Below are 21,067 nucleotides of genomic sequence, written 5' to 3'. Positions count from 1 at the left end.
GTCTGCAAGGCATCAGTGAAGCCTTTGATAGGTGCGTGTAATCTTCACAACCACCTCCTGAGCTACAGATAACACTGACACCCGGTTTCTTCCGAGATGGGGAAACTGAGGCTCAGAGACACGAAGCCATTAGCCTATGGCTATGCTATTAATAGAAAGCAGAGCCAGAAAGGAGACCTGAGAAGGCTGATTACAGATGCTGTGTTTGAAATGAACAGATATTATGGGGAAAGGAGGTTCCGGAGTTAAATAGGACTTTTTGCTGCAGGAATTCTCAGACCCTTTCCTGTGTTTAGGATACTGCAAACTTCTGTGAAAGCAGCATTTTTGCAAATGAATATGACCTCAGGATCCTATTGTTTTAGCCAAGGATCTCCCAGGATTAGTGATTTTTAAAATATACGTAGAGTGTAGTGTCCACAGAATCTGTGAACTTGGCAGTGGGAGGGGTGGACTGTGGTCCTGAGCTAGGTCAGGGATGCCCTGTGGACCCCATAGACTGCCCTTGGCCCAGACCCAGACATTGCACAGCCCCTCAGGTTCAGGCTGCCATTTGTAACCTGCCCAGTGTCCACTTGAAATGATTCTCTAGCCTTTTATTCTTTCTCCTGCAAACCAGCGGTCGCCAACCGATGGTTAGTGGACCACTGGTGCTCCGTGAGGTCCGAAAGGTTGGCAACCACTGTGCTAGACTATTTTCATTTAAAGCAAACAAACAGCCCAGCCGGCATGGCTCAGTGGTTGAGTGTCGACTTATGAACCAGGAGGTCACAGTTTGATTCCAGGTCAGAGCACATGCCTGGGTTGCAGGCTCGCTCCCCAGTGTAGAGCATGCAGAAGGCAGCCGATCAGTGATTCCCTCTCATCACTGATGTTTCTCTCTCTCTCTCCTTCTCCCCTCCTCTCTGAAATCAATAGAATAAGTTTAAAAAAGCAAACAAACGGACATTATTTGAGCTTCTATAAGGCAGGAACCGAACAAAGTGCAGGTCGAAAAGCAGCCATCTCAGCAGTGGGGGTCCCTGCCACCATGGAGCCTGCAGGAACAGACGTGGAAGGAAGAACCCGAGTTTTAGGGCCAAATGCCTGCCTTAGCTCCTTTCAGCTGTGGGGCCAGGGCCAACACTTTAACTGAGCTAAGACTTCGTTACATGAAAAAACAATAATAACAATAATGCCCTTGCTCAGGTGTCACTGGGACTAGACAATATCCTACCTGCACATCTCAGGGCTCACTCAGGGTTCGCCTGTCTGTGGCTATGGAGATGGGAGACTTCTAGTGGCACCATAAAAACAAAACCTCTCATGTCAATCAATTTTTTGTGATCTGGCCCTTCTGGAGCTGTTGGGGAAGGGAGTGGATCAGCAGGGCTGAGCCCTTCCCTGTCTTGCTACCATGAGGCCAGTGACAGAGGGTCCACCAAAGGGGTGGCCACCCAGTTCTCTACATCCAGAGGCACAATCTCTTCCACTCCCCACCTTTTGAGGAAGGTTTATTGAAAAGCACACACACACATACAAAGATGCACATACATGCATATCTGAACACCTGCAAGGCAGAGGAGAAAGGGAGGAAAGGCTTAGGATGGTATACAAACTACATAATTGTTTCCTGAACCCTCAATAATATTGAATGAATTTCCCAAATGCCCCGTAACTTTCTTGTACTCAACCCATGCTCTGCAAGCTGGGATTTTGTCTCTGGCTCACAGTGAAACCTAGTGCCCCTGAGACTCCCAGCCGGGGCTTCTCAGCTTCCAGAGCTGGCCCGGGATGACTATGGCACACACTGAGTGTGTCCTGACGAGCCATTTGCAACGTTCACTTTTGAAGAGTTAATGACATGTAAGGGAGACCATGGTGAAAGAGTCAGGCCCAACTTAGCAGCCCGAGCAGAGGTTCGGAGCCTGATGGCCTACCTACCTGAGGTCAGGTGGGAAATAACAGAACTAGGACGTAGTCCCAAAGTTCCCCCTTAAGTGCCAGGCATCCTACACATCCTATTATAAGAACACTGAAGAGTAAATGTTTTTCTCCATGATGAAGGAGAGTGATGGAGTAATTTGCCTAGACCAGTGGTTGGCAAACTGCGGCCCCTTGAGTGTGGCTCTTCCACAAAATACTACGTGCGGGCGCACACATACAGTGCGATTGAAACTTCATGGCCACACTCAAGGGGCCAAAGAGCCGCATGTGGCTCATAAGCTGCAGTTTGCCGACCACTGGCCTAGACAACTAGTAAGTTGTAGAACTAGGATTTTAAGCTAAAGTCTTCAAACTTCAAAACCAACTCCTCTCAACTACTTTAAGATAATTCCCAGCCCAGCTGGTGTGGCTCAGTGGTTGAGCGTCGACCCATGAACCAAGAGGTCACCAGTTTGATTCTTCATCAGGGCACATACCCTGGTTACAGGCTTGATCCCCAGTGGGGGACATGCAGGTGGCAGCTGATCGATGATGTTTCTCTTTCATCAATGTTTCTATCTATCCCTCTCCCTCCCTCTATCTCTAAAAATTCAACAAAAACGTTTTTAAAAAACATATTAAAAAAAAACAACAAAGGAAATTCCCTGCCATAGCCTAAAGGGGAGAGGCCAGAGCAAACCAATGTCAAGGCCAAAGGAAAGACCAGAGACCAGGTGTGGAGTGGAGGGCAGAGCCAAGAGCTCAGAGCTTGTCAGAGGAATGGATGCTAGTCTGTTTCCTCATCTGTGAGATGGAAACAGTAATCCTTTGAGGGTTGTTCAAGGATTCAGTCAGGTAATCCAGGTAAAGCCCTTGGTACAGTCCCTAGAGCATAGTAAGTGCTCAGTAAATGTTGGCTTTTACTCTTCGTCTCAGATCTTAAGGCAGGGGCGAGAGAACACATTTCTCTTGGGGACTGCGGATTGTGTTAGCTGACCTTTATCACTCGGGTCTGTGGCTCCTAGGAGTGGACATTTTTCACCCTCTCTCCCTTTTCTTTTTTTAAATTTTTTTTTTTTTTTGTGCCGCCAAGAGTAACCTTCAGATGCCTCATTGTGCTTAGCAATGGGCTGTGCCTCTATCCTTGGCGGAGAGAGAGAGTCACACTCCAAACACAACCAGATCTTTTGGATTTTAGAGGCAAGCTGACTGGGTCCAAATCCCCACCCTGCCACCAGCTAAGCTGCTGGAATGAGTGCATCGGCGCACCGGAGCCTCAGTGCCCTTCTTCTGTGACACAGGAGTAAAGCCCATTTCACGGGCGGGCTGTGCAGGTCACATATGCCAACCCCTGGCACTGGCACTGTGTGGCTACCAGACGCCTCTTCTGACGGAAACACACTTGTTTTCGAGGGGATCTATCCCCTTTGGGACTCGAGCATCTTAGAAGGCTCCAGACCCCCTTGCAGCCTGCAGCAGGGGTTCTCCTGCCTCCCCACCCCCACCCCACAGCAGAGGAAACAGCCCATGAACTCTTTGAGGGGCTGCCCTCCACCTCCTCCCCAGCTTTACCTCCCACTCCCCCCCAAATCCCAGCATCTGTTGCCCAAACAGTCAGCTGCCAAGCTGTGCCCAAGTCTCTCCCAGGTTCACTTGATATGTTGCCACTTTGTTTTGGAAGAAAAGCCGCTATCAGTGCTGGGCCCCGGGGAGGCAGGTCCTGCCTCTGCCAACTGCCAGCCGTGTGCCGTCTCTCTCGTCTTGCCCTGGGAGTGCCAGGTGATCCCGTTACACTTACAGAGTGTCCCTTACCAGGCAGCTGCCACGGGGACCCTGTGGAGGCACAGACAGCAAACCCCAGGCTCTGGGGGGCCAGGGGCCGCCCTGAGCTCAGCTCTGCAATTCTGTGGACAGGCCGGCCGTCATGTCTACCTATTGAGGTAACTATTTCCCTCATAACAACAGCTACGTGCTGCAGGCCTTGCCTTGCACAGAGAAGGGTCTTTCCCACTTAGTGAGCCCTCCCTCTGTTCTAGGCACTTGGGAGGGTTTTTCTTGGGTTAACACCCTCCTAGCCATGCAAGGAAAGCCTCATCACGACCCCCTTGTCATAGGCGGGAAACCAAAGTTGCACAGGTACTGCTTCTAATACAATCATCGGAATATTTATCTGCATTCTACATATAGAAACACTGAAGGTCAGAGAGGTCAAGCAGCTGGGAAAGGAGCAGAGTGGGAATTCACAGTCTGTTTCACTCAGCAATCCCTAACATGTCATCACTTAGGACAGTGTAACTCACAGGCACTTAGGCATTGTGTGAGAGGGAGAGAGGAATAGGCTTGCGGGTCTGCTGTTTGCTGCCTGACCACCTGGGAGTAGCTGTCGTCAGAAGGGGATTGTGGGTGCCTCATCTGACCACGCACCCTGTCTGTGTTATGAAAAACATAGCCCTCCTCTCTCACCCTCCTCAAGGCGATGATGTGGCAATGAATGTAATGCGAGGTATTCCTGAAGTTTGCTGCCTTTGCCCACCTTAGAAACAGTGTGTCTCAGGAAAAGTTCCCATCGGAATTGGTGCGCTGGTAACCTGCAGGCGCATCTATCTTAGAAAAATGTCTTGTTTTGAGCTGTGATATTCTTTAAACTTTTAGATTAATTGCTAATGTGTTTGTTGGTTGGGTTTTTTTTTTTTTTTTAATGCAGCAAATCACATAGAGCTCCATATTATTGAATTATCTGGAAAAATCCCAAGCTGGCCACCACTGGCTAGAGTTGTGTTTGCCACAGTCTCCACCACTCCCTAGTACCCAGTGACAGGGAGTGCCAGTCTCCCTGCAGGGTCACCCTCCTCCTACCAGTTTTCTTATATTAGAGCAGGGAAATGAACTTTCTTGTGCTCTATAAAATGGGAAAAAAATAAAAGGTGATATGGAAGAGTGCACATTTCTATGTAAAAATAAGTATTTCTGCCCACTTATTTGCACCAAAATAAGATAGATCCAAAGAAACAAACCAGGCCCTTTCCCTCTTGCTGGGGAGTCTCTTCCTGGTTGTTGTTGGTGTTTGACTTTAACACTTGTCTTAGGCCAGTGGTCGTCAAACTTATTAGTCAGCAGAGCCAAATATCAACAGTACAACGATTGAAATTTCTTTTGAGAGCCAAATTTTTTCAACTTAAACTATATAGGTAGGTACATTGTTATTAACTTAATTAGGGTACTCCTAAGGCTTAGGAAAAGCCACACTCAAGGGGCCAAAGAGCCGCATGTGGCTCGAGAGCCGCAGTTTGCCGACCACGGTCTTAGGCGGTGTTGAACCAGCGGCACCTCTGCAGGCGGCCTGGCGGCCCATGCCCAGGATGCTCTCAGCCTCCGCCTGGTGCCGGGGCTGCCGGAGCTTTTCCATCATGGTTTTGTTCTCTCTTTGTTGCCTTCTCCAGGTGTCCCCTTCCCAAAGAACTTCCTCCAGATCTGCAAGAAGATCCTGTGTCGCCTCTTCCGGGTCTTCGTGCACGTCTACATCCACCACTTCGACCGGGTCATCGTGATGGGCGCAGAGGCCCACGTCAACACCTGCTACAAGCACTTCTATTACTTCGTCACGGAGATGAACCTCATCGACCGCAAGGAGCTGGAGCCCTTGGTGAGTGTCACCCTGCAGTGACCAAGTCACGCCCCAGAGCTCAGCCGTTGGTCACGGTGCACTTCCGGACCCAGGCAAATTGCTCACTAATGGGTCCTTGTTAGCAGAAGCATTACAGAATGAGATAGACTTTAAAGGGCAGTGGAAGGTCAGAAGATGCCAAATGTCCATGACCACCAAATAAGGGTCTTAAATTCCTCTCGGAGAGGTGGCAGGATGAAATGGGATTGTAATGGCTGGGCCAAAGGGAGTAGCTTTAATTCTCAGCTCCAACACCAGTCACCTAATGACTTAATCCCTTAAATGGACACCTTTGCTCTCTCGTGTCATCTCTTAACTGTTATCAAAAGATGATCAGAAGCATCTCTTCAGGGGGTAAATACATACTGAGCACCTTCTGTGTGGCAGCTGTGAAAGTGCCTTGAGTAGCCTTTACTCTGGGATAGAAACAAGCCAGACGAGAGTACAGCATCACAGGACCCTTGCTTTTCATACAGATCCGCTGGGACACAACTTTTTGTGTGTTTTTTAAATTGATTTCAGAGAGGAAGGGCGTGGGAGAGAGAGATAGAAACATCAATGATGAGAAAGAATCACTGATTGGCTGCCTCCTGCATGCCCCCTACTGGGGATTGAGCCCACAACCCAGGCATGTGCCCTTGACCGAAATCAAACCCAGAATCCTTCAGTCCGCAGGCCAACGCTCTATCCACTGAGCCAAACCAGCTAGGGCTGGGACACAGTTTTAATAGAACATATTAGAACCCAGAACATTTGATACAAAACTTTGTTGTTATCATTTAGGGGCCAGCATTCATTTTCTTCACAAGTTATTATTTTTTTAAATTTTTTTCTTTATTGATGAAGGTATTACATATCTGTCTTTATCCCCCCATTGCCCTCCCCCGCCACTCATACCCTCACCCCCCTGGTGTCTATGTCCATTGGTTAGGCTTATATGCATGCATTCAAGTCCTTTGGCTGATTTCTCCCTTAACCCCACCCTCCCCCACCTTCCCTCTGAGGTTTGATGGTCTGATCGATGCTTCTATGACTCTGGCTCTATTTTTGTTCATTAGTTTGTGTTGTTCATTATATTCCACAAATGAGTGAGAACATGTGATATTTATCTTTCTCTGACTGGCTTATTTCACTTAGCATAATGCTCTCCAGGTCCATCTATGCTGTTGCAAATGGTAAGAATCCCCAAGTTATTGTTACAATTAGTCCCAGTCTGCACTCTAGAAGCCAAGGGCCTTGGGAAACCCACCATCTTTCATGACATGTGGTATCTTAACGTGATGCCCATCATGGATATTTCTAGTCAGCTCTACAAAGGGCTTTTTTAGCCAGAATAACACACTGCTTTATAGTAAAATCCTGCTTTCTTCCTGAAACATTAAAGGGCAGTTTTGTGAAATGTAACTGAGAGAGCATCTGTGTTTCATCCATGTGCATCTGAATAATGGCCAGAATGCAGAGCAGGCTGTCATCTTGTGCTACCCTATCTTCCTTTCTCTTTATGTAAATGTTTCTAAAATAAAGGTTTCATTACTATTTATGTATGGTGAGGCCAACAGATCAAACTCTCAAAAGATAGTTTGTTATGCTCACAGATCGCAAGAGAAGGGGCACATTGTGTCATGGGGGCCATATAGGGAAGCAACCGGATTGGTTGAGACAGAGGGAGCAGGGAGAATGTGGGCAAGAGCCTGTATTATGGTTTCCCTGGGAAGGAATGGGCAAGGCAGGTAAGCAAGTTTAAGATGAACCCGTTTGAATCATTTCATAGGGCTCTGGGCCTAGGGGCTACCTGGTTGTCTGGTAGCTGGCCTTGGAGTGATAAGGGCACGGGAGTAGGAACCTAAGTGTGAGAGGAGAGAGAGGAGGTGGTTGGGGTGTGGGTTCTGTTGGTAGGGATTGATGAGTGAGTAAATAGCTTGAGGCTGAATTATTTACTATCCCTAGGATTGGCTAGCCCTGGGACCTTCATGGTCTGTAAGACTCTAGATGTTAAAGAATCCAAGTACAAAAAATAAAACACATGTTTAATACAGTACCTGTATCTGGCAAAGAAGGTGTTAGTGAATGTCATGTATGACCTTTAGAGTTTCTGAACTTGAAATCTGTTATATTTCATTTTATTTATTACTAGAGGCCTGTTGCATGAAGATTCACGCAATAGGCCTTCCTTCCCCTGGCTGCCGGCACTGGTTTTCCTCTGGCACCCGGGACCCAGGTATTTGGTCTAGCCGCAGCGGAGAAGCCAAACCTCTTCAGTCTTCAATTGTCTTCAGTCTTCAGTCTTCGCTCCACACCTGCTTATGCAAATCAACCACCATCTTTGTTGGGTTAATTTGCATACTCATCCTGATTGGCTTGTGGGTGTAGTGGAGTGACACCAATTTGCATGTTTCTTTTTTATTAGTGTAGATATTTATTATTTTTTTTTTTGCATCACTCAGGAATTCTGGAAGAGGGCAAGACTTTCTGGGTATAATTAAGGCATATCATTGGCTAAAGAAGTGCTAATTTTCTTCATATTTATTACAACAGCTTTCTAGAAAGCTCTTGGGGACAGGAAGTACGTTGTCCTGAATTTGGTTGGACAGCTAGTGTGGGAAGAAGCTGAAGTGCCTCTTGAGTGAGTTGGCTAGTCTGGCCTGTGTAAAGGCTGCTGTGAGTAAACAGCCACTTCAAGAAGAAAAGGCTATGCTAACAGCTCAAGGGGGTTACTGATAAAATGCTGGGAAGAAGGATAAAGCTAATTTTAGAAAATGTCAAGGGCAAAGGAAAGAGTGGGCGGGGCCGTGAAAGGAAAAGAGCAGAGAAACCACTCTGACCTCACAGAGAAGAGAACGCGCTTCTGCTACCCGTGAGCGTAGAACTGACAGGCTCAGGTGGAGGGAATACCTTCATCTGACCCGCAGGTCCCCCAAGAAGAAGAGCGCCCCTAAGCACACACAGTGTTGGCTCCACTGAGCTAAAGGAGCTGGAGCATCGGATGGACAGATCTGAACATCAGTTTCTACTTCTACAGAAACATAAAGGCCATTGTGGGACGCAGCTGAGTGGAAGTCAGAAAGTACAGAAAGCCCTTTTCTTTGCCATCAGACAACTTTGTTATTTTCTGAAGAAGAGGCCACTGGGGTTCTAAAACCTGGCCGTGCCAGGAGCTGACTGAAGTCTCAGAGCCACAGAAAGGCCCCCTAAAACCCTGTATTCTAGATAAGAGCCTCTTTGGGGGGAAAACTACCACTGGATTAACCAGGAATTATTAACAGTGGAGGGGAGGGTATCAGAAACTTATATTTCTTTAAATCTTGCTTCAATTAGTATCCTTCCTACCTTTATGCTTTGTTAATTATGATTACAGGGAGACTAATTTTAATGCTTTTACAAATTAACAGCAAGTGTTTTTAATGCTTAATTATCTGAAATTATATTTATTTTACACAAACCAGAACCTATAAAAGAAAAGAAAAAGATATTGAGGATGTTTCACGAACAATAACTATGCAATGTCAAACTCTGGATACTTAGCATAGCCCAGTGTCTACTAGGAATACTGTACTTGTCGATTGTTATTACTGAAATGAGTGCTTTCAATAGCTGACGGTGCTAGAATTCCTAACTTCTAAATCCACTGTTGCAAATGCACGTATTAAAGTCGTCACAGCATATCAAATCAACACATTTTTATTTTTATTTAATTTGCATATATCAAGCGCCCAATACATGCAAAGTAAGTTGCTCAGATGTTCTAAGTACATAAGAAAGATATACTTTTGAAGATTTACAGATGCACTCTTAAAAAATGTAAAATAATGACTGCCACTCATCTTTGGCCCTTGAAGGATGACCAAGAAGTCAGGCATTTGGCTTCACATTCTAGTCATACATTCTTTAGACTCGAATGCAGCCAGGGGCCAGAGGACACCATTTGTCCTGCCGGTGTCCCTTAGAGCATCAGCATTCCTAGGGCCCCCACTGTCATGCCCTGGGATCCTACAGTTTAGATTCAGAGACCCCACCTCCTGTTTTCCTCCGCCATGCTTCCACCGGGTGCACCCACACTCCTCTGCTCCCAGACTCGCCCGGTTGCATGTCCAACACACTGGTTGTGTTGAGGGTCCAGCCTCCCACAAGGGCAGAGATTCAGTCTCATACAGTGCCGGGGACAAAGCCTAACTCTCTGGATTCAGACCCTAGAGACTTCCTTTACTAACTTGCAATCTTGAGCAAGATAGTTGACTTTTCAAAGCCTCATTTTCCTCATTCATAGAATGAGTATAGTAATAGAATTGTTATAAAAGTTACATGGGTTAATCTCATGGTAGGTGCTCAAGAAGTGTTAGCTGTGAATCGAGATCATGAATGTAAGGTAGCTGGCATGTAATAAGCAGAGGTACCCTAATGCTCTCTTCTCCAGATCCCTTGGCCTTTGCCATCTTAGTGATCTGCCTGGTAGCCTGGTAGTAGAAATAGTTCATTGTATCAGTGTCCCCCTCTTGGAGGGATGGCAGTGTATGTGACATAGCTTGCATTGCCTGTGTCGCCTGGTACATAATAAATCCTAACTGTATTTTTGAATTGAAAAGAGTACTTTGTGAGTGACCCACCTCCATAAAGAAGGATTATACACGAGGTGTTTATTCTCTGGTGCCTTCCTCATCTCAGAACCTGTCTACAGACCTTCACTAGCCCACTGTTGGAAGTAATGCTTCATCCTATCAGATTAGCAAGAGATTTAAGGCAAAATAAAGTGCAGAGCAGTGAAGAGATGCATCCTCAGTCTTAGGCCTGACAGAGAAAAACGGGACTGAAACTCTAGCCAGTTCTCCGTTCCAGACTCCAGCTAGCTCACTCAGGGGATGTTGAATGTTCACACGCTGCGTGTGCCGTGATGTGCCGGGCATACAGGGACCGAACCTCCAAAGAGTTAGCACTAAAGACCCCATGTCCTGGGAAAACTCCTTCCCTGGCAAACAGGGCCAATTGGTCACTCCATCAGGCCTCTGAGTGGGAATACAGTTTGGAATTCAGAAGCTGGAAAGAGGTCACCCTGGCCAGGCACTGAGGACGGCCAGGGCAGCCACCCGCCCACAGGGCTTGCCTCCTGGCTCCCGTGGGGACCTGTGCCGGTCAGCAACAGCCTGGGAACCCAGGGAATCACAGGCCACGTCACTTGGTCTCCAACAGGGAGGGGAGGCTGGAGGACTGACAGAGACACAGATGTGACAAAGAACCCATTTCTCATGTAAATGCAAGTTGAACTCAAGCAAGTTCACAGTTGGAGGCAAGGAGTCCAAATGCTGCTGGTAATTAGAAAGCGGGCCAGACCCTGATTGACTAAGCAGGCTGCTGGGGCCTTGGCAGTCTAGGAGTCAGCTGACAGGATCAAGCTCATCAGAATCATTGTTAGCAAGCACACACGGCTAGCAGTATTTTGTTGGCCTTTCACTAAAAACAAAAGTGGACTCAGAGCGGGCTGTTAGCAATGCAGAAGCTGCTGAATACAGAGCTGATTAGGAAGGAGGAGAGAAGTTGTTCGCCCTAATGCACCTGCTGACCTCTGGGTGACCTTGGTCTAGGGCAGAGATGGTGAACCTATGACACGCGTGTCAAAGGTGACACACGAACTCATTTTTTTGGTTGATTTTTCTTTGTTAAATGGCATCTAAATATATAAAATAAAAATCAAAAATATAAATCTTTGTTTTACTATGGTTGCAAATATCAAAAAATTTCTATATGTGACATGGCACCAGAGTTAAGTTAGGGTTTTTCAAAATGCTGACATGCCGAGCTCAAAAGGTTCGCCATCACTGGTCTAGGGCCTTCACCTTGTCTTTCCAGGGCTCCATTTCCTTATTTCTACAGGAAAGGAGACTATACCACTTCCTACCTTGTAGCAGTGCTGCTATGAAACGAGATGTCACCGCAGGCTGTTACCTTATAGTCAGTGCTTCTCCATAGGGGTCTGCACACCAGCAACATCAGAATCCCCTAGAGGTTATTTTTAAAATGTGCACACCTGGGCCTCACCACAGGCACACAGCAGTCAGAATTATTGAGGCCCGTGCCTAGAACCAAGCACCTCAGTCTGCCTCTCAAACTTGAATGTGCCACCTGGGCCTCTTACCAAAACGCAGGCTTTGTGTCAGTGCACCTGGGCCTGGGGTGGGACTTGAGAGTGTACCTTCGCTCCCAGGTGATGTTGATGCTGCCGGTTCCCAGACCACATCCTGAGAGGCAAGACTGTCGGCGACCAAGGTGCTCACATTTGAGAACTGATATTTTTAGCGCACACACCATCTCTTCCCCTTTTCTAGGGCTGGAGGTTGTTAAGTCGGTGAGATGGGGAAGTAAAGCAAAGAACACAAAATCTAAGGATCAGTGTTGCTAAGAGTAGTCCTCAAAATGCCGGTCCTGAGTCATGCTCAGTGAAACAGCTTCTTTTCCTTGATCAGATGAGTTTGCGAAAGACGACACCATCTCCACCCTCAAAAACTCGCAAGGTACAGTCGCAGATTAAAGGCCCAAAGAAGCCATCCAGTGAAGAAACTGGTCCTATTCTCTGCAGGCCAACCAGTTTAACAGCTATTTCTGTTGCTGTTGCTCATGAGCATCTTATAGAGATCACGGCCCGTGGACATGATCCACAGGTTAGGCAACACTGTTTATCTTTGTGGCGATGTGTGTCTCGAGTCGGAGCTTTGCCTCGCTGCCTCTGCCCTGGCCCCAACCGCACACCCTCCACAGCTGCCTGGGGTGAGGACCAGAGAAGCCTGAGAGGGAGGTGGGAGGGAAGTGAAACTCATTTGGGAGGGCTTCCCAGGGAAAAGAAAACCAGCGCTGTTCATTCTCACTCCTCCCACATCATCGCCTGACGCCCCGTCGCTGAGTTCTGTTCCTACCATGTGCACGGCACACAGGCCTTTCAAGAAATAAACACTGGCTTCATTTCTTGAGTTCCAGATGTCCTAGTGTGCTCTTTACATGCCTTATTTCATCTTTTTCTCGCCTTTGATACCTTTACTTCCAACAGATGTTACTTCTCAACATCCAAACCACGTTCCCCTCCATCCCTCCAGACTCTCCTCACTGCCATTTGTCACACAAAGCTCCCCTCCGCCCCTGTTTGTAGTCAGATTGAGGTCCATGCCCCAAACGATTGTCAGCTTTAGCACCAAAAGCACAGCTATAAAAATGGTGGACCAGATGGAAGAAAGTTTGAATAGCAAAGATTTGGAAAGCCTTGTCTCATAAAGGCCCAGCACAGCCCATCGAGGTCCAAGCATATGCTCACCCCGTGTTCCCCTTCGAGGTGGCCCAGCAGACGCTGGGGTGAGTGCAGTAGCCAAGGTTGGCCTGTCATGGCAAGATCGGGTCAGGACTGTGAAAAGAAGCAGAGCTTCTCATATGAGCCAGAGCTGCTCCCCAAAATAGCCGGCCATGGAGAGCCATTGTGGGGCTTTTGAAAGGGCCTTTTCTTTTGAAACATCATCTGTGCAAAGGCCTCTGGGCTGCGTCTTGTCAGGCGGGTTCCTTGACTTCCAGCCAAATGGCTTGGACGGGGACTCGGGTGTTGAAAAGAAAGAGCTTTGACTTTTCCACTATTTTGTTACCACATGAGTTGTCTGACCCTGAGCAAGGCATGTAAAGTCCTGCTGCCTCAGTTTCCCCATCTATGAGAGAGTATATCTAGAGCCTCCCCCGAGCTTGTCTCACTGAGATTATGATCTTTGACAGGGTGTTTCACCAGCCTTGTCCTCTTTCATTCAAGGTGGCCATCTCTTTGCTTAGAGAGGCCTTCATGAATTAAAGCTCACTATGCCAGCAGGAGGTGCGCCTGGCACAGAGTAACTGGAGATTGCATTCAAGGGACTTTGTCCATTTAGATGGGGTGTGTGTGTGTGTGTGTGTGTGTGTCCAGCGTGGCGTCTGCTGGTGGTAGTTGTTCAGGGCAACCCAGATGCCCAGAGATGGGTGGGTGGGAAAGCCTGCCAGAAACCGTTTTAGGAGCCTTGGCAGACATACTGTGAAGCGTCAATTTGAAAAATAGCAAAGAAATGTGGGGTTGCTTTCAATGAACTGCATTGTGCTGGGTTATTGGGAATGTGGCAACATCAGCCGCATGCCTTTGTCAGTCTTGTTTATTCAACCTTTGCTGATGTCCAGACATTTATTGCTTCTGGTTTGTAGAATGGTAGGTGCTTGGTTGTTTGGGTTTTGTTTTTATTTTGGTTTTGTTTTTTTTATTGGGTCAGAGTGGGATGTGGTCTCTGGCTTATCTCAGGGCCAAAAGTATGATTAATCAGAGTTGAAGACAATAATGGGGATATTGTCAGCACATAATATTAAGTAATAAACACAGAATTCAAAACTGTATTGGAAAATCACTCTACTCATATCTATTTATTAGTATTGTCTGTGAGCATCACCATAGATGAGAAAGGAAATATGGCAAAAAGTGTCAGAAGTGGTTTTCTTTTGGTGGAATGATGGGCACGCTTGTTTTTTACATAGACCTATTTGGGCTTTTCAAGTTTTCTATTGCAAACATGCCCACTTCTGTAATCAGCAGAAAAATCAAACTGTGTGCTTTCAAAGGCCTTAACAACAAAGACCGAATATGTGCAAGCCGAGCGACCTGTGTGCCCAGGACCTGGGGTCTGAGTGCTCTCCCCGTCTCTGGCCTGCCCCCTGCTCCCTCACAGAGCCACGGTGACAGAGATGCTCAGAGGAGCAGCCAGGGTCTCACAGACCCCTCTGTGACTGCGGGAGGTGGGCCTGCGTGGTCACCTCGGACTAAAAGATTCCCTGGATCTGGGGTGCTCCCTCTTACAGAGTGGAGTTTGGGGGCCCCTATTTTAAGCAGGCAGATCTTCATGATTCTAAAGCCTATGATGGAGCCTTCAGATCACCTGCACATGACGTGTCCAGCCCTGTGGGGACCAGCCTTGCTCAGGCCCCTCACTGCCAAAGTACAGTGATCTTGACCGAGGGTTTTGGTTGGCGTTTTTCCCATCCAGATTTCTCTACTTCACTGGATCTGAAGAGATTTTTGTTTTTTTCTAACTTCAAGTTTTAAAAGAGAACAAAAGGGATTTGTTGAAAAGAAATTAATTCATACCATGGAATAGTCTGTATACAGTTTATTACACTTAAGTGTAAGGTGTGTGTGCAATAACTACAAATAAGTTTTAGCTGAAACTATAGTGTAGGGTGTACAGTTTATTCCAACCCCTTATTACTAAGGTATTAGCAAAACGAGGACCAGAAGTGACTCAGGAATATGTCTCTGCCCTGGCCTCAATCATATTCCTGTTTTATTAGCGAGAAGAGAGGGAGAGAGAGAGAGAGAGAGAGAGAGAGATTGGTTGCTTCCCAGAGCTGGGGATTGAGCCTGCAACTGAGGTATGTGCCCTGGGCCTGAATCAAACCTGGGACCCTTCACTTTACAGGCCAATGCTCTATCCACTGAGCCAAACCAGCTAGGGTGAATTTTCAGTGTTTAACTGCTTACATTTTAAAATACAGAGCCTTATAAAACGATTAATATGTTTTCATGACTCTTACTATTTCTGTTCCAATTTGCTATTGCATACCTCCATCTAATTCTTACGTGTCAGATTATGTCCTGGTTCTGCAGGAATGCCCACTAAGAACGGCAGGCTTACCAATCGCACACTGCTCTCTCTTTACCTTTGCTGAGTGGGGGTGGTTTACAGACTGCCTCCAGTTTTGACTGGCAGTCATTTCTAAATCATTCAGTAACATATGTTACACGCTGGCCACGTGCTGAAAATCAGGTCCCTACTTTCAAGGAATCCATTGTAAGTTTCCGCCGTCTCCGTCTTTACTGCAGCATCTTCCAAAGTATTTTCCCCAGAATCTACTAGTTCTAAGGGATGTCAAAAGGATAACATGAAAAAGAGTTTCCATGGCAAATAACTATGGGAAATAGTTAATAAAGGTATTCCAGTTTCTTTAGTGCCCTGGTGGGCACCCTAACCCTCCAAGCAAGGCTGGAACTTGTCGCTGTGTTTGCTCAGGGAATCCTTTCTCTCCAGAGCATTGTGTGGGTGGAAGGTTTGAAATACACTTTGGGAAATATGAACTACACAGCCTTCACAATCTACCTTCTGGGTTATAAGTCAGTCTTCTTTCTGGCTGCTGAAGGTCTGTTAAGCATTTATTGAAAACCCACTGTATGTCAGCTGTTGTGCTGAGTGCCAGAATGATGGTCAAATAAGTTACATCTCCATTCTGTAAGAAGCTCAGTTAAAGAATCATATCCTCTGACCCATTACCTAGAGCTGTACTGTCCAGTACAGGAGCCACTAGCCCGTCGAGACTACTTAAATTTAAATTAAGTAGAATTAAATAAAAATTAGTTTCATAATCTCACTAGCCACACTTAAAGTATCCAAAAGCCACCCCCTGTGTCTAGTGGCTATTGTATGGGGTAGACAGTGGACATGAGACCATCTCTCAGACACCACTGAATTAGAGGCTCTGTCTGCCAGAGTTATCGCCTAAATGCACTGTTAGCACCTTCTCCCACCATGCCTGCCTGCCAGATGTGTTCAAAGTTGTCCCCGTGATGTCTCAATGAAGCATTGCTGTGTAGTTCTTTAAGCTCCTGGGACGATCAACTTCTCTTTGCTAGGCCACTTCTCTCCCAGCTTACAGACGAAGAACAGACTCAAAGCCACATGTTCAGTGTCCCTCCCTTGGTCCCATGTCAGAATGCCCGCTGCAGGGGGGAGCTCAGTACCTCAGGCTGGCTGCCGGTCTCTGGGGCTCCGGATCGTAGCCACACTTCACTGTGCCTGCAGTGTTGGAATTGCTGCAGAATGTCGATCACAGCAGGAATGAATTCATCTTCACAAGCATTTACATGAAAATATGAATAGTCAGGATGGCTTGATGCCCATCTACACTAATAAAAGAGAAACATGGTAATTAGCGTACGACCGCTACCCTTCCCATTGGCTAATCAACATATCCTTATGCAAATTAACTGTCAGCCAAGATGGCGGCCGGCAGCCATGCACTGAAGCGAGCAGGGAGGCTTGCTTGCTCCAGTGACTGCAGACTCCAATGTTCCCCGCCTAACTTGCCGGCCTCTCAGCTGCAACTCTAAGCAACTATGTACTATGTTGCAAATAAGAAGCTAAACAAAACCGCAGAAACCAGCCGGACTGAAATCCAGCCGGACCGCAACATTGTATCGATGTTTTCAGCAGCGAGGCCTCAGAGCTAAAGCTGGCCAAGAATAAAAAAAAAAAAAAAGAAAAGAAAACAAGGAGCGGTTGGAAGCTTCAGTCACTCACCAGCCGGAAAATAGCCCTCAGCCCCTCGCCCAAACTGGCCAGGCACCCCAGTGAGGACCCCCACCCTGATCCAGGATACCCTTCAGGGCAAACCAGCCAGCCCCTACCCATGCACCAGGCCTCTATCCTATATAGTAAAAGGGTAATATGCCTCCTGGCACCGGGATCAGCGGAGCAGCAAGGCTCCGGGCACCGGGATCAGCGTGACAGGGGCAGCGCCCAAACCCCCTGATCGCCCTACAGCTCTGTGTGTGACAGGGGGCGGGGCCACAACCTCCCTATCCGCTCTGCTCTGTTCGTGACAGGGGAAGGCGCCCCAATCTCTTGATCAGCCCTGCTCTGTGCCTGATAGGGGGGAGCTCCCCAATTCCCTGATTGCCCTGCGGCTCTGTGTTTGACAGGGTGCAGTGCACCATCCCCCTGATTGGCCCTGCTCTGTGTGTGACAGGGTGCAGCGCCCCAACCCCCTTCTCCCCACGGGCCCTGCTCTGTGTGTGACAGGGTAGAGCCATAACCTCCCCATTGGCCCTGCCCTGAGTGTGACAGGGTGCAGCGCCCCAACCCCCTGATCCACCCTGCTCTGTGTGTGACAGGGGGCGGTGCCCCAACTCCCCTATCGGCCCTACTCTGTGCATGACAGGGGGGAGCTCCCCAACCCCCTGATCAACCCTGCTCTGTGTGTGACAGGGTACGGAGCCCCAACTCCCCTGATGGGCCCTGCTCTGTGTGTGACAGGGGGTGGCGCCTCAACCTCCGCATCAACCCTGCCTTGAGTGTGACAGGGGGCGGTGCCCCAACCCCCCAATCGGCCCTACCCTGAGCGTGACTGAGGGTGGCATTGCAACCTCCTGATCCGCCCTGCTCTGTGCATGATGGGGCGGTGCCCCAACTCCCCAATCGGCCCTGCTCTGAGCCTGACCAGGGGCTGCACTTAGGGATTGGGCCTGCCCTCTGCCACCTGGGAGCAGGCCTAAGCCAGCAGGTCGTTATCTCCCGAGGGGTCCCAGACTGCGAGAGGGCACAGGCCCGGCTGGGGGACCCCCTCCCCGCCGAGTGCACAGATTTTTGTGCACCGGGCTTCTAGTATATAAATAAGCCTGCCAGATCTTGGCTGCCACGTGTGGTCTTGATTAGATCAAATTTCCTGGCCAGATAAGAGTAGATTCTTTGGCTCCAAAAGAAGTCAAATGAGTATTAACTTGGGGACTGGGAAAAGTGAAAAGGTTTTCCTTATTAAAATACAGCAGTATATCTTCTCCCACCACCCACCTGTCCCACCACAATCAAAGCATGAGGATGAGGTTAGAGCAGTGATGGCGAACCTATGACACGCGTGTCAGAGGTGAGACGCCAACTCATTTTTTTGGTTGATATTTCTTTGTTAAATGGCATTTAAATATATAAAATAAATATTAAAAATATAAATCTTTGTTTTACTATGGTTGCAAATATCAAAAAATTTCTATATGTGACACGACACCAGAGTTAAGTTAGGGTTTTTCAAAATGCTGACATGCCTAGCTCAAAAGGTTCACCATCACTGGGTTAGAGGCAGTCCCTAACCTAGGAACTTGTGTGGTCACCTAAGAACATGCCTTCCCATGGAATAATTTCATACATAAAGATCAGATATACAAAGCCAGTTCAGCCAGACTTTGTACTAGAACTTTGTATTAATCAATATTAGTTCCAGGAGATTAGTGCTCACAGATTCCTATTCCATTGTGAATCTGAGTGCAGCTGCACCACTAAATAAAAAAGAAATACATACAGGTCGGTCTGGGTGAAGAAAGTGAAATGTAGGTTACTTTAAAGGGACTTCATGGCGTTCTTTAATGGGCCATGTCCTCTCACCTCCAGGCCATAGTACGTGCCAGTCCCTCCACCTCCACATCCTCCTAAGTCTTGAAAATCTCAGCTTAATCACCCCCTCTCCAGAGAGGACCTCATTCTGCACCGTGTTAGGTCTCCTGTATTTCTATAGTATATTATTTAGAACAGAGGTTTATGGTAGAAATATATGTCTTATTAAAGTATGTCAGCACAGAAGAACTTTACATGGTCTGTAATAACAATGTACTTTTTAAATTTCACATGTCCAGCTTCTGAGGACATAATAGGGACAATTTTTGAGTAAAGCTGTGGACTGTCTCTGGACCGTGGACTGTAGATGCTGTAGGACATTTGTTTAAGTATTACCTCATTTAATGCGCACACAGTTCTATGAGGTGAATGCTTTAGCGAGGAGGGGCTTCGGGCAGGAGGACTTGTGCAGTGTCACTCCACTGGCTCTGAGGAGGCAGGAGGCAGCACATGCAGTCTGACTCCCAAGCCCCGTCTGACTGGCCTCTGCCCGGGAAGTCCATTTGAGGTGGATCAGTCACATGGGTCCTGATGGTCTCCAGCAGCCAGATGATCCCCCAGGTCCCACCCCTCCCTCCACAGCATCTGGGTGTGAGGCCGTGCCAAGTCCATCTGCTGTCTGAGCCCATGCATGTGCATTGCTGAGGAACTCAAATGAGTTGGCAGCGAGTAGGAGCTCATGCTAAGTGCTGGGCAACTGAAAGGATGACCTTGCCTTGGAAAGTTGAATATCTGGAGATCAGAAGACCCAAATCCAAAGCCTACGAGGCCGGCAGTCTAGCAGGTACGAGTTAGCAAGGAGGTGGTGGGAAAGAGGAAGCTGGGGGCAGCCACCATTGCAACCCCAGCTCATGGCTTCCCTGGGGGAGTAGAGACCCGGGTTTCCAAAGCATAGGAAACTGGAGGTCTAACATTCTAGATGAACTCCCCAGAATTATAAGTGATGGCAACTGATGAGAGCCGATGATTTTTGTTTTATTTTAATTTTTATTTATTTTTATTTATTTTAGAGAGAGAGGAAGGGAGAGAGAAAGAGATCTGTTGCCTCTCCTATGTGCCCCAACTGGGGATCAAACCTGAAACCTAGGTATGTGCCCTGACCAGGTATCAAACCTGCCGCCTTTTGGTGTACAGGACGATGCTCCAACTGAGCCACCCGGCCAGGGCTATTTTATTTTATTTTTAAATCAATGGCTTAACAAACTCTTTCTAGGTTTGCACTTTGCCTCAGGGCCATCGCTTTGCACTCCTGCCTTACATGGAGCCTGAGGGGGGCAGCAGACGGTCTGGCCCGTTACAACCTGGCAGCACATCCACAGTGTCTGAGCTTCAAGTGTTATTTGTAGAGTTTTTCCTCCTCTTGAAAGCCCAGAACATCCGTGAAGCATGTGTGTGTGCTGGGGGGTGTACAGGGTTTATACGAAGCAGACAAGACAGGGCCATGTGATGGAGTCGAGGTGGGCCCCACACCATGCTGCCCTGTGCCCCTCACCGTTGCTGGTCCGCAGTGGCGGGGCTGCTGCAGGCACCAGGAGACACAGAGCACGTCTGTCCCTTTGTCACTGCTTTCACGTGACACGGCCAGTGTCATCGCCAGTTGGCATTGAGATTGCTGACCCTGTCGCTGCCCGGCCTGGACCGTAAGCAGCTGTTGTTATTGTATTGCTCACCCCAAACAGTGGAGCCTTCAGAAACCCCGCCACACCCCACCCCTGCTCTGGGGCCCTGGCACATGGTGCCGGCGTTCTCCCAGCCTCCACTCGCGGGACTGCATCTTCTTCACCTTCGAAAAACATTGGCAAAGCGGACAGGAGTCAAATAAGATGTTTGCCCACATCCAGCACATGCTGGTTTCAGTTTTACGAGCTAATGATTGAAGAGGAAGGGTTTTCATTAAGACTGGCAGGCCCTCTCATCTCTACATTCCATTTATAATATAAGGTTTCTATTGTGGTTTCCTCTTTTTTCAGAGCTTTCTCTTACCCTGGTGTTGACAACAGCCTTTGAACGTTGAGGAAACTTCATAGGCGCTCACTGGATGTGGGCTCTGTCTTTGCTGTCTCGGGTGTAAGATGTTAGTTACAAGAGGTTCTCAGACATAGTCACTTTTTATTTTGGTTTCTGTTGCCGGTGCAAGGGTGCTTGATATTTTGCATGAAAAGAGATTATTCTAAATGGAGGAATTCATGTAAGCATTTTATTTCCAATATTGATAGTGTTAACAGAGGGAAGTAATTAAGTGGACATGAATATCTTCTGGAAAACACATGCATAAGCACACGCACACACATGTGTACAAGCACACACATCG

At 47.7% G+C, this 21,067-nt stretch overlaps 1 protein-coding gene across 4 annotated transcripts in view; it reads left to right on the top strand.

Moving 5' to 3' along the window:
- The window catches only part of MOB3B (MOB kinase activator 3B), a 183,072-nt gene that overhangs the window by 143,659 nt on the left and 18,346 nt on the right, over positions 1-21,067 (top strand). For all 4 annotated transcript variants that reach the window (XM_070400797.1, XM_070400798.1, XM_070400795.1 and 1 more), the window contains one exon: positions 5,346-5,548. In XM_070400797.1, coding sequence (XP_070256898.1) covers positions 5,346-5,548 — 203 coding nt within the window. The remainder of the gene's footprint in view (positions 1-5,345; positions 5,549-21,067) is intronic.

This window comes from Myotis yumanensis, unplaced genomic scaffold (assembly GCF_028538775.1).
Source record: "Myotis yumanensis isolate MYYU_CA2020_CCGP unplaced genomic scaffold, mMyoYum1.0.hap1 SCAF_21, whole genome shotgun sequence".
In the NCBI taxonomy this organism is placed as follows: Eukaryota; Metazoa; Chordata; class Mammalia; order Chiroptera; family Vespertilionidae; genus Myotis; species Myotis yumanensis.
This window is presented reverse-complemented; position numbering and strand designations above follow the sequence as displayed.